The sequence below is a fragment of the Sycon ciliatum genome, chromosome 1 (genome assembly GCF_964019385.1).
Source record: "Sycon ciliatum chromosome 1, ocSycCili1.1, whole genome shotgun sequence".
NCBI lineage: Eukaryota > Metazoa > Porifera > Calcarea > Leucosolenida > Sycettidae > Sycon > Sycon ciliatum.
Genome location: NC_088643.1, coordinates 1,033,036 through 1,057,367, shown reverse-complemented (window position 1 = coordinate 1,057,367; position 24,332 = coordinate 1,033,036). Strand labels below are relative to the sequence as shown.

The 24,332-nt window shown below is 44.2% G+C and overlaps 1 protein-coding gene across 1 annotated transcript; it reads right to left on the bottom strand.

Annotated features, from left to right (window-relative positions):
- Window positions 1-961: 961 nt before the first annotated feature.
- On the bottom strand, window positions 962-24,069 carry LOC135806766 (histone acetyltransferase p300-like). Its single transcript, XM_065320990.1, has 25 exons — window positions 23,919-24,069; window positions 23,058-23,439; window positions 22,555-22,647; window positions 21,723-21,834; window positions 21,221-21,329; window positions 20,798-21,073; window positions 20,057-20,361; window positions 17,490-17,748; window positions 16,281-16,525; window positions 15,030-15,288; window positions 13,811-14,055; window positions 12,598-12,856; window positions 10,803-10,921; window positions 10,463-10,633; window positions 9,813-9,881; window positions 9,501-9,658; window positions 9,222-9,356; window positions 9,005-9,072; window positions 6,639-6,792; window positions 5,955-6,107; window positions 5,476-5,755; window positions 4,496-4,633; window positions 3,364-3,492; window positions 1,404-1,530; window positions 962-969 (listed from the first exon to the last, which is right to left on the bottom strand). The coding sequence occupies exons 1-25, from the start codon at window positions 24,067-24,069 to the stop codon at window positions 962-964; spliced, it is 4,404 nt and encodes a 1,467-aa protein (XP_065177062.1).
- Between the last annotated feature and the right edge of the window lie 263 nt (window positions 24,070-24,332).

Sequence of the window (24,332 nt, the reverse complement as noted above, 5' to 3'; positions counted from 1 at the left end):
TATATCCTTAATGGAAGTATTGATCCTCAGGCATTCTCCTCCTAATCTAGTCCTAACCTTTAAGATTTGATCAAGATGAAAGAACGTTGAGTAATAATACAAAGAAGTTGCAGTGCAGAGCAGTGCAATTTGAGGAATGGCTGTCATCACATTGTTTTTTTTGCATAACATAAGAAACGGATTTTTTAGTAACAAATTCGGCGATAATTATATGAAAGTTCGTTGCTCTCAATGTTCGAGCTTGCACCTTTCCCACTTTTCTGTAATAACATAATGAGTCCGCTGAACGGAAAAGTGGGAAAGGTGCAAGTTCGAACATTGAGAGCAACGAACTTTCTTATAACTATCGCCGAATTTGTCACCTTCATCCCATGCACTCCATCATCTCAGCGGCATTGAAAAAAGACAAATTGCCAACAACCATAAGACGAACAGCGGCTGGTGCCCAAATGCCATCCAACCGGTGGTAAAATGTTTGATATGGAGTTGAATTCGAGAGAGAGATGTGAACCATCAGTCCTGCTCTACACAGAAGATAATGCATACCTCGGCCTCAGCTGCGATCTTCTCCGCTTTTTCCTCCTGGGCGATCTTCTCAAACACTTTAGGCCAGTAATCACCCTCAAAGTATGGCATACCGGTCGGTACGCTGACTTGATCTTGAAGTGTGGACTGGTGAATATCCTGAAAGATCAAAAAAGTGAGAAAGGATAAACAACATTAGATTGCCAGTATAACAATAGGGATCAAACGGCTACGGTTTTCACCTTAATGGTTAACTGCTACGCTAACAGTCGATTTATCGGAGTACAACCTATAAGCTAGAGCAGTACGGCGTGTAGCTAGTTTGAACAGTATAGTACAATATCCTTGTTTGAAATGTACCGTGCGAAATTACTACTAATACATGCAAATGTCTGCATGCTCATTCACATAGATTCACAGACCAGAAGCACACTTGTCATAATCCTAGCATAAGGAGGCACAAACACGTACAAAACACAAACACGTACAAAACAACAATCAGATACAGAATGGAGGCAGATCTGGACACTACTGGTGAGTAAAGAACCTGCAATCTGCAGGTGTTGCATGTTGTACAGAAGAAGCTACAGTCATGTGGATTAAAAATTCTGTCGTGTACCTCTATGTACAGTCTACTCTAGAAGAACTAAGAGAACTTGAGACAACAAATACAAACAAAATCTGGAAACACACAGTGGCCAATATGAATATGCAAACTTACGTCACACACTGGGCAATGGAAACGACTTCCAATAATTTCAGCCATGCAGGTATTGCAGCGGTAGCCGATTACATTGACTGGCTTTGCAGCTCGACGAGCATGCACAGTGTAGCGTACTGCGCGTGCCGCAAAGTTGTAAACTCGAGATGATTCTTACGAAAGTACGCAAGAATTGAATCCCGACTCTCCATCACATTGCCGCTTTGCTGCTCGGCCACATCCTCCGGCATGGGTTTAAGGTTGGCGACCTTTTCTGAAGAAATCAGCGTGATGGTGAAGAATGCCTGGCCAAAAGGAACAAGAATAAAGGTAATGTAAGGAAAATTTGGCAGCAACGAATACAAGAAATCAGCGTAGGCGATAATACCAGCAACACCCAAGGAGCTAGTAAGGCCGTCATCACACTTCATTCTCTGGCTTCCCCTTACGTCTGCGTCCACAGTGAAAAATCCAAAACGGGTAGTCGTGTCATCAAACAGGCACAGTTCTTGACCAGTACACGCGGTCATGTTTTGGAGAAATTTGAAGATTCCCACGTACAAGGTCGCTTTTAAACAGACTGTGGGAGATACACCCTTTTATATAAAAAAAAGGGGCCCACTCCCGCTGGCTACCACGTCTACGTTTCCCGTTTCTTCTGCTCCCGCTTTCACTCCGTACATGGATCATCATGACAACCGACCAAACCTTTATGTGGATGTAGACACAGCGCTTTGTACCGTAGTGTGATGACAGCGTAACAGCTGGGGCATAAACTAAGATACTAGTAGAAGGTTCAACAAGAAATGGTTTCACTGAAAGAGTAACACCCAAAGGCAATAATTTTACAAACTAGTACCATTATGAACTTAGAAGTTGGGACTTCGGCGGTACTAGTGATGAAATTGGTTGCTCCAACGAGGAGCACAAACTTCTTGCCGAACTTGACACACTGTGTATTGAGCAGGCAGTGGTGCTTTCTTTCAGGTTTGCCGAGCGGAAGGTGCTACGTGCTTCTCGTGTGCTCCGGATGGCAATCGTGAGTCACTCAAGTGTCTAGGTCGGCAAGAAGCGTGTGCTCCTCGTTGGAGCAACCAACTTTAGTACCATTATGACACACCAATATACTCTACAAAAAATAAGTCACTTTCAAACATCGAATGTTACGTGCGGAAACTCATTTTAATATTCAGATACAAGGGCATACGTTTTCGATAGCCACCTCGCATAATCAAAGGACGACAGAAAACGTGTCGTAATTTGCAATCACCTGTGTCCCACAGATGAAGCTCTATGTGCTGATGGGCTTACAGTGTGTACGTCGCAAACTTGCCTCACTTATTCCAGGCTTGCCCTGTAAGTAGAGAGAGTATTGCTACAACCTAAACTGTAGGACTGAAACGAACACAATTTCTCAACATTCTTGACTCTAACGAACGAACGAACGAACGAACAAATGTTCTTGATTGTTAATTCATGCAAATCGTCAGAGTTCTGACAAGGGCATGAATACCCCGCCTCATCATACAGGCAAAAAAGTATACTTCAGGGAGGAAACCAACGCCATTGACATAAAAACCTTCAGCGACCTTGCTTCGCTCTCCGTTGAGAGCAACATCGCCCCAGAAACGCTGTCAGATGGCTCCGTAAGGTTGCACGCTGATTGTAATAAAACATTTGTGTCGAGCATATTGGGAAAAAAATTTCAGTTCTAATATTCGTTACCTCACAAATGTTCATTCTGCAAAGCTAAATTAACGAATATTTGAATAGTCGAGATACTCATTTCAGCCCTATCCTAAAGCATGTCTCATGCACGGCTTTCCTTTCCCAACGGTGTATGATTTTCCCACAATTGCGTATTTTGACCAAATTATTGATTATACAATTTCCCATGTGGGCCATTTGTGGGTAAAATGGCTAAATAAGGCTTTTGAGAAGAATATCATAACTTGTCAGCTTGATTTTGATTGTGAAGGGCTGCACTAAAACTGATTTCTTGCTCATGATATTCAACTCTGAAGAAACAATCAAGTTAGAAACAAATCTAAAACATGCATTTGAAAACAAACCAGTCGTCGCACACCACGAGACACAGGTATACGCAATGCAAAGAAAGAATGAAACCATGGACCTACACTTTTATCCTTCTCCAGCCGGGTCAGGACACGCGCAGCGAAATCTTTTCTCTTCCGTGCCGGTGCCGGCTTGCTCTTCTTCTTTCGGCCGTGCCGCGGCTGGGAGCATCCCTTCTTGCCATTCTTCTGCTTGACATCATAGCAATACAGGCATACAACAACAGATCACGGTCATCATACCCCTCACACACCTGGCCAATAAACAAATCCATCCACATGGATCACTGCATTCTCAATCAAATATTGTCTAGTTTTCCTTTCTTTTCCTTTTCACTTATCTCGTTATCAGCCCACTTAATAGTTGTGTATATCACTGTTGAGGCATCCTATGGTAAGAAAAATAAATACTACTACTAGTCGTTGACAAGTGACGCTCTACGGCTTCAGGAAGGCATTGGCTTATGAAATAAAGCTCTCACTACTTGGCGGGGGATTGGCATACGCCAAGCTTTAAGCGAGTGTATGGTTTGTCTTCTTCCCACACTGAGAACACCTAAGGTATCTTCCCAGTTCCAGAGCAGCGTAGCGCCCCTTGCTATGTTATTTACAAGGTATTATTTCAATGGCCAATATTTTAGAATCACTACTGTATCCTTAATGGAAGTATTGATCCTCAGGCATTCTCCTCCTAATCTAGTCCTAACCTTTAAGATTTGATCAAGATGAAAGAACGTTGAGTAATAATACAAAGAAGTTGCAGTGCAGAGCAGTGCAATTTGAGGAATGGCTGTCATCACATTGTTGTTTTGCATAACATAAGAAACGGATTTTTTAGTAACAAATTCGGCGATAATTATATGAAAGTTCGTTGCTCTCAATGTTCGAGCTTGCACCTTTCCCACTTTTCTGTAATAACATAATGAGTCCGATGAACGGAAAAGTGGGAAAGGTGCAAGTTCGAACATTGAGAGCAACGAACTTTCTTATAACTATCGCCGAATTTGTCACCTTCATCCCATGCACTCCATCATCTCAGCGGCATTGAAAAAAGACAAATTGCCAACAACCATAAGACGAACAGCGGCTGGTGCCCAAATGCCATCCAACCGGTGGTAAAATGTTTGATATGGAGTTGAATTCGAGAGAGAGATGTGAACCATCAGTCCTGCTCTACACAGAAGATAATGCATACCTCGGCCTCAGCTGCGATCTTCTCCGCTTTTTCCTCCTGGGCGATCTTCTCAAACACTTTAGGCCAGTAATCACCCTCAAAGTATGGCATACCGGTCGGTACGCTGACTTGATCTTGAAGTGTGGACTGGTGAATATCCTGAAAGATCAAAAAAGTGAGAAAGGATAAACAACATTAGATTGCCAGTATAACAATAGGGATCAAACGGCTACGGTTTTCACCTTAATGGTTAACTGCTACGCTAACAGTCGATTTATCGGAGTACAACCTATAAGCTAGAGCAGTACGGCGTGTAGCTAGTTTGAACAGTATAGTACAATATCCTTGTTTGAAATGTACCGTGCGAAATTACTACTAATACATGCAAATGTCTGCATGCTCATTCACATAGATTCACAGGCCAGAAGCATTAAAAGTGTCATGAAGTTGATTCAAATTGTAACGGATGGTACTAGGTAGTGTGCATTTATGCATGTGTGCGTACACCATAGGTTGGAAAACTGCCAAATTTGGTAAAAATGCATGCTTCGAAAACTCGAAAAGTACCAGCGTAACCGTTACACAAACTGTTAACTGATATCTTTTCACAACCGGTTCTAAACCGGTTAATCGAACTAAAGTATATCCTCACAAAGAACATGCACAACTGTCATAAATTCAATATGTAGATCACTGACGCTACACTGGGATCTTCTGTATGTACTCCCATGTTGTTTGATACCCTTTGGATGAGGTATCGGTGGCAGATAACTACTCTCGCTACTCTGGAAATCAACAAATTTTGGACGGTGAGAAACTTTGGCCGATTTAGAAAAGATCGTTTAATAATTGTTGCCCTCACGGGCAGCCATGGGTGGATTATGCATCATTTGCCTCGATGACAAACTTTGGCCTGCGGTTAACTTTGGCCAATTGGCACCAAGCGGCGGAATCAGCGAAATTAAATGGCCAGCGAAAATGAGTTGATTTAGAGCACTTACGCGAAACTTGATAACAGCTTTTCGAGCAACTGCACTCTCCAGCATTGTCTTGTACCACTCTATTAGACGCTCTTGTGTGAGTATCCTTTGCCCAGGTGGATGACAGTTGAAAATATAGTCTTGGTTTTTATCAGGAGGGTATGCCCAAAGGTTAACAGCGACAAAGCCTCGCTTTGCGACATAGTCCTGATAAGCGATAAGCAGCTCATGATACACTTGAGTACGCAACTGCTTTGGCCGGAAGAAATGGACACTGTCCAGATACGAAAGGTATACATGCCTACAAAAAAATACGCAGAGAACAGAGAGCAAGTCTTGAAGAGATTTCACTCAGCAGTCATCAGTGTTACATGTAGTACATGCACTTGTACAGCAAACTAAACAAAGTCAAAGACGAGAGAGAGAGAGAGAGAGAGAGAGAGAGAAGGAGAAAGAGAGAGAGAAAGAGAGCAGGAGCACAAGATGGATATAGATCTTACCGCCTATTAGGCTCGGGACAGTCAGAATCAAACTCATGCACGATCATGCCAAAGAAGCACACGTCCTGGCCATCAATTTCCACAAAAGCAAAGACAGACTTTGCTACATAAGGAAACTCCTCCGGGAAAGATGTAGCACTTAGCTCCTCAAACCTGGCATTAATGGAAGAAACATACACATACACGCACATGTACACAGAAACACACACACAGAGTTGAGTATAATGAAAAACGTTGGTTTGTATGGCAGATGTATGATGATTTGTGAAAACTCTCCGCACTAACAGAGGTCCATGTGAATAAGCAATACTAGTACACAGCGATAGACAGGTACCCAGTATATTCCTACTAGCCACAAGGAAAACACCGGAAAACATACCAGAGATTCCTGCCCGTTTTCTTGAAGTACCCTTAGATCTTTTTTTCTTGCTTGAGAATACAGTAGGTATACTATGTTTTGCACATTCTTTGGTGCACTATTTGCTGTTCAAACCTTATGACGGCACAGAACCTTAATAGGTAGAATGTCATCTTTAGCAAATTGAATAAACAAAAGTCACACACGAGATTGATTCGGAGAGTGCTCTTACGACAATATATGCCTAAATATGCGTGGAAAAAATTGAAAAAACAACAACAACAGCACCAGCACCACCACTGCCACCAACAAAAGACATTACTTACTTTTCTTTGGTTGCATCCTTGACCTTCACTGTCTGCTTTCTGCTGGAGAGCACACGGATGTGAACGTGGCCAGCTTCACGGTTCGTATCAGCAGTTTTAAGGTTAGCGTTGATTCTCTCCTCAAGGTATGTAGCCAGAGCATTGCGCGGCAGTGCTACAAACAACAAGAGAAAAAGTCATGAACAAATATTTAGGTTTTCTCCAGGTGAACAATAAGACCAGTATCAATGCCCAGATTTCGCCAATGCCAGATAACCCAATAACTAACCCAGTCGTCCCCCCTCTCCGCTCTCTCTCTCTCTCTCTCGCTCTCTCTCTCTCTCTCACCCTCTCTCTCACCCACTCTAACTCTCTCTCTCTCTCTCTCACTCACTCACTCACTCACTTCCGCTCACTCACTCACTCACTCACTCTCAGTCACTCAGATTTTGAGGTTGAAGACTCTTCAGGTGCAAGGCAAGTGGTTGGAGTGGACATCGGTGATGTGGCAGGACCTCTCGTGGAAATCCCTTTTGTACGGTGGTACTGGTAAGGATTTGAAATTTCTTCTTGCGTCAACCCTCGACGTTCAACCTTCTTCGACGAACCTACGCCGTTTGTGAAACACAGTAGTGGATGCGTACTGTAGTTTGTGCCGTGCCTGGGCCTGTACTATGCGTCACGTGCTTGGCGCTTGTCGCGTAGCGCTAGACCAGGGACGTTACACCTGAAGGCACGACAACGTACTCGGGGTCAAAACTGGAGTTTTTGCGTTTTTCGTCGCGAAAGAATTCGTTTGCACCCACCAGACGTCTGTGGGTCGGTTTTATGGGTCACATCGCGATACATCCCAATCACAATGATGCCTAAAGTTTGTGTTCTTCCGCATAACGGGATAAAAGTCTCTGATGCTGCAGTGCAGGCCGAAAATGAAAAATGCGCTTCCTGAAATTTCCACAAAATGGATTTATCTCGTTTTCAATTAGAGCCCTTCGCATGTTCTTCAGGCGTCAGTGGCCCAGCCTCCCTGCCCATCCGACTCGCCACACCCAACAACGCAACTGAACTAGAGATTCTACATAAAAAGGAGGAGGAAAAAGAGAAGAAGATTGCTGCTGAGGCCGAGGTATGTATTTCCCTAGCTGTGTTGCACTTACAACCGTAAGACCAGATATAGTTCTGTACTGTACGAGTCGTAGAATTGTATTCTGGATGGAGTTGACAACCCGGGTGGCAGGTCATTTATTTTTCGGTTGAGGTAGGTGTGCGTGGTTTAACGTCGCAGACTCTCTTCGGAGGACTCTGAAAGTGGTTGCGTTTTCTAATGGCACAATAAAGTATGGACTCGGATGGAGAGCCAAGGGTAAATTTATAGTATAGAAAAAAGAATCAAGAAACTAAAAGTTACGCTATAATGTCCACTAACACCACAAGTTAAGAGTGGAGAGCGCTTGCTTGAGAGTTGAACCCGGGTTCTAAATCCACCATTCCCACCCGGTTCGCAAGGCTGGGCGGAGTTGTGAGCAGGCTTTCACTTCACCTTTTTTATTTTATTTCTGCTTTTCATCTCATTAAAAAATGTCTGCACATATTTCACTCACAAAGCAACTGTTCAGTACATGGGGTAGTGGTCTACCAGAGCAATCACACTCACCACCGTAGTGGTTTTCCAGAAATGAGTAGAAGCAAAAAGAACCACACTCGAAGCCACCTTATTCCTTTACCTGCAACACTTTTCTTCAACTTGTGTCCAGTCTCCCCTTTCCAAGGCAACTTCAAGGGTGGGTTTCTGCAATGTGTCTCTTCGCAACTGGTAGTAAGGAATTTTGCACCTGACTGGCAGTACCCCCAGGTTCTTCAAAAAGACAGGAGCAGCAAGTGCCTTCTTACACAGTAATACCGCAATTACGTTATCATTGCCATCAGCAATCGGCGTGGTCAAGGTTCAAGATGCTCGCGCCTTTCTGTTACCTGCCTAAAACCCAGTGGTAATATTGTTACCCTGGCGCTAACTTGATCACTGGGGAAACCCGGTCAATTCCGGACCGCTCTTTTATCCCACCTGAAAATTTACTGACTAACGTTGCTCACTGATCAAATTATTCCTTTATTCTTTTTTTATTACTGATCAAATAATTATTATAATCTTTCCTCTGCTGTTGTAAACCTACTCTATTTTCTTTTTTTCTTTTAATCTTTTCCTTTTTCCTTATATTTGTGTGCCAGTAGCCGATCTCATGTAATAAGGCAACACTGCCTGTTTGTTCTTCGAGAAATAAACCAATCCAATCTAATCCAGCTTATGGCGTATGGTTTGCAAAGGAATTTGTCGGCTTCTGATCAAATAACCCTATTCTAACCCGAACTCTAATCCTGACCATAGTTACCTTCAGCAGTGAACTTGTTGACAGGCTCAGTCTTGTTGTTCTTTGTCAGGCACTCCTTGCACTCATAGCTGAAATGCAAACAGGTAAGCACAGAGAGGTGTGCAGTCAGATTTGTTAATACCCACCCACACTCACACATTGTGTACAATTATGATAAGGACAGAGCACACAACAATGGCACTCAATTCACACATCCCAAACCAACGCATCCACTTACCCTCTTTTCCAGATGGAGGGATGGAATCCAACACAAACTTTGTGCATACGCCGTGCACAAATCGAACAAACCACAAAGGGTTCAGGGTCTTTGACGTTATTTTTCATCTCCTGAAACTTCGCTTTCAAAACGTCCCTGAAAATAGAAGCGAGAAAACAAACATGGAAGGAAAACATTAGTATCAAAAATATACTATATGTATATCCTGAACTAGTGTGGATTAAGTTAGGGTATGCACTACGTTAGCAGAGAGTTAGGAACAGTAAGACAAATACGTACCCTTCAGATCCCACATTGACTGACTTGTTGACTTCACTGAAGCACTTCTTGCAATAGTGCACCATCGCCTCCTTGCCCTTGTACACATAGCAGACCGCATCTCGAGGAATAATGCAGGAGTTGCACGCACAATACAGCACTTGAGGTGTGTAGAACCTCTGTAGATCAACAGGAACAAGGACAGAATGACAAAAAAAGGCAAAGTTATAGCATAACAAAGCACGCATACCAGCATAGTTCGAACCTGATAGCATAATTATCTCGAGTATAGAATGTGATAGCACATCCACGCTTCAGTGAAATAGTACTTACCGACTGGCCACAACAAAATCCAATATTCTGCATGGGCTCATCGATGATCTTTTTGAAAAACTCATGTAGCTGCATCGGAACAACAAAGTCAGAAACAAGGGGATTCTGGGTTAACCAATGCACACTGAGCTATTTTTGACCAAACAGCAAAATATTGGGTACGAACTATGATGATATATTGGTGAGAAACCTCACTATTAAACTAGCTGGGTTTGGGGTATCTCCGGCATCATAAGTACAATTGCGTTCAATGAAATCCAACGTGAAATGGAAAACTTGCGCCAAGGATCAGTTCTGATTGTATTACTGGGCTAGTACATGTATACAATCATGCTAGAACATGTATACAATCATGCTATCATATGTGTAGAATCATGCTAGTACATATGTACAATCATGCTAGAACATGACTTTGGTTACATGTCAATCCGCATCCGTATGCCTTCCAGGGCAGCAACTCCCAGACTGAGCATACAACGCCAATGCGCGATCAAGACTGGAACAGAGAGAGCTGGACGTTGAGCGTGCGAAATATGCATTATAGGGCAAATTTCACCAGGCACAACTGTACTTAGTGAATCAGTCTGTATTTGAAGCATAAGGAGATGAACAGCACAAATTCTGGTTCTGGGAAGGACAACAGAACTCACTCGAGTAGCTTGCTTATAAATTGTTGTGGTCTTCTTATTGTACAACCATGCGTTCTCCACAATCTTGTAGGCATCCGCAATGAATTCCCATGGATCGGTGTATTCAAGACTGCAAAGCTTCTGTCTCAAAGTTGACAAATCCATTGGCTCCTTCACGATTTCCAGATAGTCCTGAAGGGTAAAAATGTGACAGCACAAACGTCAAACGTCAACACCTATACATGTACATGCATACACACAGTACATAGCCAATCCAGTACCAGCGGACATCAACAAAGCAGCACACTGCAAGCAGTGAAAAGCTAAATCAGTGACTGTGTCCCGTGACTCATTCACTTACCGGACAGTTCAAAAGAATCGTATCGACAGGTTGTAGAAAAGTTTTGCGATCATCATGATCGCACAATTGATCCACAATTGGAAGAAACGTATCCCGCACAATCTCCGCAGACATTTCGACTGAACAAAGCACAACAGCAAAACAAGAATCATTAGCAAGTATCCAGTAATACACTTATCAGGCCGTTTGGCAATACCACGTTTCGTGACTTGACACGCGATTTGCGACAAGAAAATACCAGTCTAGGCCTGTCGAGTAAAGTCGCAAGGTGCCTGTCGCAGAAGTTGAAGAGAGTTCAGCTTTTGCGACGTGCGTCATACACAAACGGAGTACAGATTCTACTCGGAATGCTCATTCAGTGCACATGCATAGTGCATACACTGCATCAGGATGTCGCACAAACCTTAAAACGATTGTGAATCGTGTGTCGCGGTCGCAGCTTGTTGCAGGTGTCGCAAGTCGCATGTCGCGTAGCAAAAGTTGTATTGTGAATCGGCCTTAAAGGGGAAGTTCACCCTGAAATGAAGACTTCACAACCTGTAGCGAATAATGCACTGAATCCAATGGTAAAGGTCCAGGTCCCATGTTGATTCAAGTAGCCGTTTCCGAGATATACTAGCTTTGAAGTTTGTACTAAATTTGGTGACATGATGATGACGTCATTAACTTGCCCTGACTTGGCCGGACTTATGACGTCAGAAAGATAGACTTTGTATGGGAGTGGATGGGGAAAATTCAGTATTTTGGTTCTCCATTGACATTGTCCCAAAGAAGTCGGATCTTTTTCAAACTTCGGTATGGGACATACATGTATAACACACTACTGGTATCCCGACTTGAAAAAAATCTAGTATGAAAATAATTGTTGCAGAGAAACAAGAATGAAATTGGTTTTCCTCATCTACTCCTACACAAAGTCTGTCTCTCCGACGTCATAAATCCGGCCTAGTCCTTCCAAGTCAATGACGTCATCATGATGTCACCAAATTTAGTGAAAACTTCAAGCAGGTATAACTCGGGAACGGCTCATTGGATCAACATGGGACCTTCACCATTGGAATCATTGGAATCAGTGAATTTTTCGCTACAAGTTGTAAAGTTTTCATTATAGGGGAACTTCCCCTTTAAGGCCACCATAATGCTCAGCAAGCAGTGATCACTTTTCTGGAGAAGTGTCGTTTGCTGAATGAAGCACGTGGCCACATCATGTGGGTAAAGATAGTGAAGTTCAATAGGAGTACAAGCAACAAACCTGGAGCAACTACAAGTGACGTCCTACTGTAAAGAAACATGCCAAACATTTAGTATGCTTCTACTGCAGGTAGCTTCAATGTTTTTCAAGCAGAATATGACAATTTAAAAATAGATTTTAACTGAGACTTTATTTTCTTAGATCTACTCCCAGCCAGTCCCAGAAAGATGAGTAGACTCCTTAATGAAGCACTGCGCAATAAAAAATAGAGGAACGAATGACCCGGCTACTGTTTCTTCTTTTTCCATTTCTTGAAAGCCTTAGGGGTGTGCAAGCACCTTTTGCAATCCCCCTTCCCCTAATGTCTACAGCTTAGCTCGCATATTCCTCATTCTGTTTGCTTTACATGCAATTGTGCAATCCTTGCTAATCTAAACAAGATTTCTTTAGCACTTCTTTCCAGATCCATGTTTTGCGTCTTTTACTGTACATTTCAACAGCATAAGGTCCCTGGTTGGAGTCCTGGTAGTGACAGTCAATTTCCTCGTCAGATTTTGCGGTTTGCATCTTTCCCTCAAACCAGTGAGCATGTGATGAGCTTACATTTCTTGTCTTGAACTCCCTCAGCTTCTGGAGTGGTAGATGGAATGATAACCGCCAGAACACTCCCAGTATCTATGTCTCCAGCACTGGATTGAAGTGTGCAGTCCGACGCTGCAGCGACAGCTGCTGGCGACTGGCTGACTGCAGATAACATATTGGTGCTGGAAAACAGAGAGCTAGCCGAGGACGCTGCAGCCTGATTAAGAGTAGCAACAGGCTGAGATGAATTTGTGGCCGTTGTTGACACATTAGATGTGGCCTACAAGAGGAAAAGAGCAGGATAGGGCACACATATATTAGTCCTGTTCCAAAGGTTAAGTTGGTTCAGCACAAGTGTTTTAGAGCAAAATTTCTGTATGGTCAAAAGAGTTTATGACCAAAGCAACTTTCATCCATTTCTTATAAAGGGTCAGGTGCACCCACTACAACCGCTTTCATCTGTACAATGTTGAAACACAGACTTTCCTACCGAACTAGGGAACCCACAATTTAGGAATAAGTCCCGGGGAGGTAACGAATCAAAAAATATATATTTGGTGGCCTGGTGTGAGAGGGCATGGGTTTTAACTTTTGAGCACACAAGTAAATGTACAAGGCGTTAGACACTGTTACGAATGCCCTGCAGGAAGCAGCACGAAGATCAGTTGGAACAACATAACAAGCAAGAAAAGAACAAATTCTGTTTTGAAAATCGGAAACTGTCTATGACGGAGAAGAACCTGCGGCTGCCTGCGAAGGTCAATTACAGAGGAAGCTATGTGAACAATAACCTTCCCCTCATGACTTTGAAACCCTCCAAGTTGGAAGGCTGTTGGAGTGCGCATCCGAGATGTGCTAGAGCAGATAGACAGTTAGGTTACGCAGCGCGTCAGTACCATCAGTACCCGTCTCTCTCTCTCTGTTCGTCTCTCTCTCCGTCTCTCCGTCTCTCCTTCTCTCCATCCCTGTCTCACTATCCCTCTCTGTCTCACTGTCTCTCTCTCTCTGTCTCTCGCTGGCTGTGTCTCTCTCTCTGTCTTTCTCTGTCTCTGTCTCTGTATCTCTTTTTCTCTCTCTCTCTCTCTCCCTCTCCCTCTCTCTCCCTCCGCACTGCAAACTTACCCCAACCCCAACCTTCCTCCAGAACAGAAAAGTCTCGCCAGATGCCACCAAACCAATGGCACAATTATAAACCCGTCAAAGCCTCACACCACAATCTATAGCTAATTCATACCTCGCCTTCGGTTTTGACATTCATGCTTAGCACGGGTGTGCTAGAAGCTGAGCGGTTAGGCGCATTGGTCAGCCATTGAATCTGCTGTGCTGTGGACTGGCTTTGGTTCCGCTGAGCTTCCATCAGATTCTGCTGCTGCTGTGGCTGCTGCTGTTGCTGCTGCACTGGAACAATATGGTTGCCACTCTGTGCTCGCTGCTCATATGTTGCCTGATGTGCTGCACGTTCAATATCCACGGGGTTAGCTGCATGAACGCAGAGAAAAAAATAGGAGCAGCCTTTAAGGGAACCATTAAGCTCAGCAAGCAATGATCACTTTTCTGGAGAAGTGTCGTTTGCTTAATGAAGCACGTGGCCACATCATGTGGGTAAAGATAGTGAAGTTCAATAGGAGTACAAGCAACAAAACTCCAGCCGCTACAAGTGATGTCCTACTGTAAAGAGACATGCCAAACCTCAACGAAATAATATGGTATGGGACATGCTACCTCGCATATCTCGAGAGTCGCACACGTACACACACACACACACACACACACACACACACACACACACCCCCCCCACCCCCCCCCACACACACACATACACACATAAACACATATGCACACACACACACATACAAACACACACAAAAAGTGCTTATCAAGTGACACCGTCCAAGATTGTTTTGGTGTTTGGATAAAGAAAATAAGTAGAATTCGAGGAATTGCTTGCCATAATAATATTTAGTATGGTTCTACTGCAGGTAGCTTCAATGTTTTTCAAGCAGAATATGACAATTGAAAAATAGATTTTAACTGAGACTTTACTTTCTAAGATCTACTCCCAGCCAGTCCCAGAAAGATGAGTAGACTCTTTAATGAAGCACTGTGCAAAAAATAGAGGAAAAAAATGACCCGGCTACAGTTTCTTCTTTTTTCAATTTCTTGACAGCCTTAGGGGTGTGCAAGCACCTTTTGCAATCCCCCTTCTCCTGATGACTATATCTTAGCTCGCATATTCCTAATTCTGTTTGCTTTACATGCAATTGTGCAATCCTTGCCAATCTAAACAAGATTTCTTTAGCACTTCTTTCCAGTTCCATGTTTTGCGTCTTCTAATGTAAATTTCAACAGCATAAGGTCCCTGGTTGAAGGCCTGGTCATGCCAGTCAATTTTCTCTTCAGACTCTTCCCGTTTGCATCTTTCACTCAAACCGGTGAGCATACGATTAGCTTACATTTCTTGCCTGGATCTCCCTCAGCTTCTGGAGGGGTAGATGGAAACATATCGGCCGGAAGACTGCCAGTATCTTTGTCTCCAGCACTGGATTGAAGTGTGCTGTCCGACGCTGCAGTTGGAGCTGCTGGCGACTGGTTGGCTGCAGATAGCAGGTTAGTGCTGGAAAATAGAGAGCTAGCTGGGGACGCTGCAGCCTGATTTAGAGTTGCAACAGGCCGAGATGAATTCGTGGCCGCTGTTGACACATCAGATGTGGCCTACAACAGGAAAAGAGAAGGATAGGGCACACATCTATTAGTCAAGTCCGAAAGATTCAGTTCGTTCAGCACAAGTGTTTTAGAGCAAATTTTCTGTATGATCAAGAGAGTTTATGATCAAAGCAACTTTCATCCATTTCTTATAAACGGTCAGCTGCACCCAGTACAGCCGCTTTCATATGTACAATGCGGAAACATAGACTTTCCCACCGAACTAGGGAACTCACAATTTAGGAATAAGTCTCGGGGACGTTAACGAATCAAAAAATATATTTGGTGGTCTGGTGTGAGAGAGCATGGGTTTTAACTTTTGAGCACACAAGTAAATGTACAAGGCGTTAGACACTGTTACGAATGCCCTGCAGGAAGCAGCACGAAGATCAGTTGGAACAACATATCAAGCAAGAAAAGAACAAATTCTGTTTTGAAAATCGGAAACTGTCTATGAAGGAGAAGAACCTGCGGCTGCCTGCGAAGGTCAATTAAAGAGGAAGCTATGCGAACAAGAACCTTCCCCTCCTATGTTATCATATGACTTTGAAACCCTCCAAGTTGGAAGGCTGTTGCAGTGCGTACCCGAGATGTGCTAGAGCAGATAGACAGTTAGGTTACGTAGCACGTCAGTACCATCAGTACCTGTCTCTCTCTCTGTTCGTCTCTCTCTCCGTCTCTCCGTCTCTCCTTCTCTCCATCCCTGTCTCACTATCCCTCTCTGTCTCTCTGTCTCTCTCTCTGTCTTTCTCTGTCTCTGTCTCTGACTCTCTTTTTCTCTCTCTCTCTCCCTCCTCTCTCTCTCTCTCTCTCTCTCTCTCTCTCTCTCTCTCTCTCTCTCTCTCTCTCTCTCTCTCTCTCTCTCTCTCTCTCCGCACTGCAAACTTACCCCAACCCCAAACTCCCTCCAGAACAGAAAAGTCCCGCCAGATGCCACCAAACCAATGGCACAATTATAAACCCGTCAAAACCTCACACCACAATCTATAGCCAATTCATACCTCGCCTTCGGTTTCGACATTCATGCTTAGCACGGGTGTGCTAGAAGCTGTGCGGTTAGGCGCATTGGTCAGCCATTGAATCTGCTGTGCTGTGGACTGGCTTTGGTTCAGCTGAGCTTCCATCGGATTCTGCTGCTGCTGCGGCTGCTGCTGTTGCTGTTGCACTGGAACAATATGGTTGCCACTCTGTGCTCGCTGCTCATATGTTGCCTGATGTGCTGCACGTTCAATATCCACGGGGTTAGCTGCATGAACGCAGAGAAAAGTTTAGGAGCAGCCTTTAAGAGAACCATTAAGCTCAGCAAGCAATGATCACTTTTCTGGAGAAGTGTCGTTTGCTAAATGAAGCACGTGGCCACATCATGTGGGTAAAGATAGTGAAGTTCAATAGGAGTACAAGCAACAAAACTCCAGCCGCTACAAGTGATGTCCTACTGTAAAGAGACATGCCAAACCTCAAGGAAAAAATATGGTATGGGACATGCTACCTCTCACATCTCGAGAGTCGTACACGTACACACACACACCCACACACACACACACACACACCCACACACACACACACACACATACACACACATAAACACATATGCACACACACACACATACAAACACACACAAAAAGTGCTTATCAAGTGACACCGTCCAAGATTGTTTTGGTGTTTGGATAAAGAAAAGAAGCAGAATTCGAGGAATTGCTTGCCATAATAATATTTCGTATGGTTCTACTGCAGGTAGCTTCAATGTTTTTCAAGCAGAATATGACAATTTAAAAATAGATTTTAACTGAGACTTTATTTTCTAAGATCTACTCCCAGCTAGTCCCAGAAAGATGAGTAGACTCTTTAATGAAGCACTGTGCAATAAAAAATAGAGGAACAAATGACCCGGCTACAGTTTCTTCTTTTTTCAATTTCTTGACAGCCTTAGGGTGTGCAAGCACCTTTTGCAATCCCCCTTCTCCTGATGACTATATCTTAGCTCGCATATTCCTATTTCTGTTTGCTTTACACGCAATTGTGCAATCCTTGCCAATCTAAACAAGATTGCTTCAGCACTTCTTTCCAGATCCATGTTTTGCGTCTTCTACTGTACATTTCAACAGCATAAGGTCCCTGGTTGGAGTCCTGGTCATGACACTCAATTTTCTCTTCAGACTTTTCCCGTTTGCATCTTTCACTCAAACCGGTGAGCATACGATTAGCTTACATTTCTTGCCTGGATCTCCCTCAGCTTCTGGGGAGGTAAATGGAAACATATCGGCCGGAAGACTGCCAGTATCTTTGTCTCCAGCACTGGATTGAAGTGTGCTGTCCGACGCTGCAGTTAGAGCTGCTGGAGACTGGTTGACTGCAGATAGCAGGTTAGTGCTGGCAACCAGAGAGCTAGCTGAGGACGCTGCAGCCTGATTTAGAGTAGCAACAGGCCGAGGTGAATTTGTGGCCGCTGTTGACACACTAGATGTGGCCTACAACAGAAAAAGAGAAGGACAAGGCACACATATATTAGTCCAGTTCGAAAGATTCAGTTTGTTTAGCACAAGTGTTTTAGAGCAAAATTGCTGTATGACCAAGAGAGTTTATGACCAAAGCAACTTTCATCCATTTCTTATAAAGAGTCAGCTGCACCCACTATAACCGCTTTCATCTGTACAATGTGGAAACACAGACTTTCCTACCGAACAAAGGTACCCACAATTAGGGGATACGTCCCGGAACGTTAACGAATCAAAAAACATGTATTTAATGGTCTGGTGTGAGAAGGCATGGGTTTTAACTTTTGAGCACCCAAGTAAATGTACAAGGCGTTAGACACTGTTACGAATGCCCTGCGGGAAGCAGCACGAAGATCAGTTGGTACAATATATCAAGCAAGAAAAGAATAAATTCTGTTTTGAAAATTGAAAACTGCCTATGAAAGAGAAGATCCTGCGGCTGCCTGCGAAGGTCAATTAAAGAGGAAGCTATGCGAACAAGAACCTTCCCCTCCTATGTTATCATATGACTTTGAAACCCTCCAAGTTGAAAGGCAGTTGCAGTGCGTACCCGAAATGTACTGGAGCAGATAGCCAGTTTGTTGTAGAACGTCAGTACCGTCGGTCAGTGTCGTGTAATGTTATCGCATGAGCTGATTGTTTAGTATCTGGTGGTGTTAGTGGATAGTATAGCGTACTTTATAGTTCCTCGGTCCTTTTCTTTTCTAGAAATTTATCCTTGGCTCTCTATCCTTGTTCGCATAGCTTCCCCTTTAATAGATCTCCGCATCTTTGAGCCACACAAGTTTAGTGCAGTGTTTCTTCGCGTCCTTGAATTGTGGTTTGACTGTATTGTCAATTGTCTTTCCAGTGCCGTCATCGACATGCATCTACATCCGCCAATGTCCTTCACAGCTGAGTCTTTCAGCTTGTGCTTGTCTTGGTTGCGCTCACCTTCCCCTCCTATGATTGCTATCTTAATAGGAAAGTTATTCTCCATATTTTGATCACATCTGCCTATGGCCAACTACCCTTCACTTTGTGTAGTGTCGCTATTGCTGTCTATGTCTCTGTGTGTGCCAGTATATGTGGAGCGAGAACTGGACGTCTGTTAGAAAATTGGGTTCACATTGCAGATGGAGAAGATGCAGCAAGGAGACGTCAGCTGGCGACAGCATCTTTCCGATCATTGGGCAATGTGTGGTCCAACATGATAAATGAGCAATGGCGACTTCATTTGTACAATGCATTTGCAGTCCCATTTCTTATGTACAATAGACGTACCTAAGGACTAACGCAAGCCGAACTCTCGAAGATAGACTCGGTCAATCGTTCAATCGTTCTCGAATCGGTATAATCATCAACATGATATACGGCAAGCACATACCGAAATCCAGGATCTACAAGAGATGTAACTCCAAACTAGTGAGAAGCAGGATCCAGCGCCAGCGTCGGAGATTCTTTGGTCATGATTCTTTGGTCCTCCACATCCCGAGCGACACTCCCGAACAGCAAGCCATGGCAGCGCATTTCGGAACCACCTGTCGACGTGATTTCATTGTATTTCGAGGGCGACCCGCAAAACCATTGTGGGCACGGCCAAGGAAATATGACCCGAAGTGGAGAACGATTTTTGGATATGGGGATCCTCACATGGATACGCAGTGTAGCAGCGGAAAAGCATGTCTGCCGAACCTCTCAACAAGGCTAACGCATTTGATTTGGGGAAAACCCGCCATCGAAACAGTATGTCCTCAACAATTCAAACCATCTCTGGCTGTTGTTGGATTCTTCGCCTTGTTGTTCAATTGGATTGTACCTGCTCTTACACTCATGGGCTTATCCTGTCACAAAACCCTGCTCTGTACACATTCTTCATACCTAATAAGTGCCTTTTCTCTCTTTCTTTCTCTCTCTCTCTTTCTCTCTGTCTCTCTCTCTCTGTGTCTCTCTCTGTATGTCTCTCTCTCTCTGTGTCTCTTTCTCTCTCTCTCTCTCTCTCTCTCTTCTCTCTCTCTCTCTCTCTCTCTCTCTCTCTCTCTCTCTCTCTCTCTCTCTCTCTCTCTCTCTCTCTCTCTCTCTCTCTCTCTCTCTCTCTCTCTCTCTCTCTCTCTCTCTCTCTCTCTCTCTCTCTCTCTCTCTCTCTCTCTCTCTCTCTCTCTCTCTCTCTGCACTGCAAACTTCCCCTTCCCCCCCGCCCAACTCCCTCCAAAACAGAAAAGGTCCGCCACATGCCACCAAACCAATGGCACAATCATACACCCGTCAAAACCTCGCACCACAATCTACAGTTCATGCATACCTCGCCTTCGGTTTTGACTTTTTTGTTCAGCACGGGTGTGCTAGAAGCTGAGCGGCTAGGCACATTGGCCAGACATTGAAAGTGCTGTGCTGTGGACTGGCTTTGTTTCAGCTGAGCTTCCATCTGCTGCTGCTGCTGTTGTTGTTGCTGCTGCTGGTGCTGTTGCTGCTGATGCTGGGATAAATGCTGAGGGCGCTGCTGATGGAGAAGCTGGCGCTGATGCTGTTGTTTGTGCTGCTGCATTGCAGCAATATGCTGTGCAGGCATTGCTTTTTGTGTTGCAATGTCCATATTCATGGAGTTAGCTGCATGGAGGCAGAGAAAAGGATAGGATCAGCATTGCATAACATACATCTCTGCACAAGATCCACCAAAGCACTTAGCTAACATCGCACCAATGACGTGCAGCATGACATTGTATTGCACGACACACAATAGATTCATACTGCCTGTGGGAAAACCACCCCTGACAAACAAACTGAACTACCATGAGTTGAGACCAGTTCCAGAAAAAGCAAAAAGGGTAGTCAGAAAATGAGCCACTGGCTCGCTGTATGTGCTCTGGTCTGATAGCTGCAAAACTGCGCACACCATGCGTGCAGCAAGACGTCAGCATGACGTACACATGATACAAATAACCAAATACATGTAATAACGAGTGTAACGCGGAGTTGTGATGTCATAGTCAGCACAGAATCAGTCAGAACAACTGCATACACTAACATGCCATCTACACTGTACCTCGACCTCTGCTTTGATGCTGCTGCTGTTGTTGTTGTAGCTGCTGTTGTTGTTGTAGCGGCTGTTGTTGTTGTAGCTGCTGTTGTTGTAGGTGCTGCTGTTGTTGTAGCGGCTGCTGTTTTTGTAGCTGCTGCCGCTGCTGGTAGTTTGGTTGGGATAAGAGCTGGCGAAGCTGCGGTTGTTGTGGTTGCACTGCAACGTTACGCTTGCCAATCTGTGGCTGCTGCACATATGCTGCCCTGCCTGCGGCATTGTCCACATTCATGGGGTTAGCTGCTGGATGGAAGAGAAAAGAATAGGATCAGCATTGTAACATACATCTCTGCACAGGATCCACCAAAGCACTTAGCTAACATCACACCAATGACCTGCAGCGTGTATTGCGCGACACACAATAGATTCATACTGCGATCTACACTGTACCTTGAATTCTGCTTTGCTGCTGCTGTTGTAGTCCTGGCTGCTGGGAGTTCCCACGCTGTGCAGTTATGGTGTCCTTCACATAGTCTAAGATCATCGTATCATATTCCTCCTGAAAATGGATAAATCACAATCCACAACATTGTCATTGCAAGAAGACTGACAAAAGGACTGTTGACTACAACAGCGTGCATGCTCATATCACTCTAACACATGCACGTGACTAGACGAAGACCGTCTGGGGAATGTCATCACACAGGAAAACAACACTTCATTTTACAATCATTTTGTGCCTTTTTGTTGCACTTGCTGACTGTATATGTTGTGATTAAGTTGCTGGACAGTTAGTCATAACTCGTACCACTTTGCCCTTCTCCATTTTACCGGATCACATTGGCTCACCTTCCGAGTAAAAAAATCCACAATTTTTAAATTGTGGATTTTTTTAATTCGGATGGTGAGCCAATATAATCATGTTAGAAGAATGAAAGTGTACGGCACTCACCGTAGTTTTAGCATGGTAGAAGAAACTGAGTTCCATCTCCAAAGCACCTTGGAGAATGATCCACAAACTCCCACGCTGTAGAGGAGGAATACAGTTGACGATCTGTTGAAATCTGAAGCGAAAATATTCCAGAAAAGTCAAGATGTAAATCAGATCCTGAGCTTTGTGTTCAGAAGGAAAATGTGTGATCTTTGCAGTTGTTTGGCATTGTTCGTCATGGAGGTGAGATATTGATGCCTTTATCTCTTGATGTTTTTCTGTTGTTCTTTTTGTTCACAACCTTTGTGTCACCTAGTGGTATGCATGCTGTTTTTGACTCTTCACATTGATTTCTTTCTTCGGGTCATTTCTACACATAATTGGAATGCTGCGTCTTTGAACTTCTTAATTTTATAGCTGTAATCCCTTAGTTTACTTCCATTATTCGTTGTAGTTTTTGATAACAAGAGAAGGAAAATGTTCATTACTTATGAGAATGGTCTTAATTGGCTGGTGGTGTGTTCTTGCGTAGATGAATGCCCGTACATGTACAAGACACTTTTACTAATATGTTGTGCCTCCGTCCTAGTTTCAAAAGACACGAGCTGGTGATTCCTTGCCCAGAAAATGTCATTTGGCAGAGATGAAAAGAGATGTGCACTTAAACCCATTTAGCTTAGGACAACCGTTACCCCTTCGAACCCCTGCTGCAGGTGACAAGTGCCCCTGGTATTCAGTGTTGACGCTTCTTCAGCCTGATATCAGACCAGTATAACAAGGCAATGCAACTAGTAACTAGTATTAAAATATATGTGGACGCTTCGTCAAACCGGACTATGGAAACATAACTCACATTTCATAGATGCAATACCGACGCTCAGCGTGGGGATCACTCTCATTCCGACGTTGATCTGCCACATTTGGATCAGCTTGCCACGCACTGGCCCTATAAATATAGAAAGCATACAAACCATCATAGCCGTAGAAAACAGTATAGGAGCAGTAGCGTGAGTACACTATCATTGAACAACACTGTTGACAGTGAGTCAGATATCGGAGAGGAAACGGTGCTGGGTGAACGTCACTACAAAATCAAACACGGAAGGTGCTCAGGATAGAGGTGTGAGGTTAGAAAACAACCCAGAGTACCATGACTCTTGTACAAAATAGGTGAGTCACGCTAGCCAGCAGTGCTCAAACCAAGAGGCTGTGTTTTGCACTCCACAGAACAGGTCTGGTGTTAGATGCCCTTCGTTTGAAAACTAAAAAGGCAGGCAAAATCTAGTTAACTTCAGTAGTGGAGAGAGATGCTCACAACATCACAAGCAGTCCCATACCTAAGAATGGAAAACTTACTCATTGTTGACCATGGAGTAGGTACGTGGCTGTTGCCCATTGCCAGCACGCATATGACCTGTAGGCAACGCAGCATTGGGAAGCAGGCCAGGACTACCACCACGTATGCCAAAACCAGGATGAGCTGAACCGATGTGATTGCCACCAGTAGGGAGCATGCCATTGTTCGGCAAGTTGTTGTACATAGCCGAACCATTATGCAGACCGAGATTAGAAATACCGGGCAATGGCGTTGCACCAGCAGATCCTGCAGCACCAACACCATTCCCAGGCAGAGGCAGCATTCCCATGCCTTGTTTCGCATTGATCATGTGGGCAGCAGCTGTTACTGGGTTTAGTCCATTCACCATGTCCGATGTTGATTTCACGTCATTCAGAACATCTGTACAAAAACAATACACGGATTCCGTAGCTCAGTCACAGGAGTCGCCTGGTGGTTAAAGCAAGAACAGGTAACATTACATTGAGGGATACAGACCCCAACAAGTGGCAACGAGAGTGCAATGGGATTTGTTACAAAGTCATGCGAAAAGTGTGTGCCATCAAACATCACAAAGTGACCTAGTACGTCAGGCATAGCCAGGATCCAACACTCTTTATTGTGTTTGTGTGTGTCAGCTATTGTAGTATATTATACTGCATGGCAAGAGATCCCGCTATGTTTTTAACTTATACAATTCCTGCACCATGTAGGTCGTGAATTAGCAAACATAAATGCGTCGCAAACATTAGGCTCGGGAGAATGAAGTTGAGGACACCACTGAAGCTGTGCTTATGGTTGATTATCATGGTGGTACAGACATACCTGGCCACACACTCTCTCTAGGCTGCAAAGTTCTGGCACAAAGCTCTCCTTCTCACCACCACCACCATCAGTTTGCGCCTGGCGCTTCGTTGATGCATGATTGGTGGTATCCGACATAGCAAGCTGGTACATCAGGTAGCGCATAGAAGATGACACAGCAACGGCATAGCTCGATTGCAACGTACGCTTCGTCCCCGCTGGCCTCATTAGGCAATCTTTTTCTTGGATATCTTCTTATGGACCTTGACCCGGGAGAATGAAGTTGAAAACACCACTGCAGCTGTACGTATGGTTGATTAATATGGTGGTACAACAACACCTGGCAATATGACCTGCACGAAGCGTGCTCACAATCAAGCTATGTCGTTGCTGTGTCATCTTCCATGTGCATGCGCTGTACCTGATGTACCAGCCTGCTATGTTGGATACCGCTACCATGCATCGACTAGGCACCAGGTGAGAACTGATGG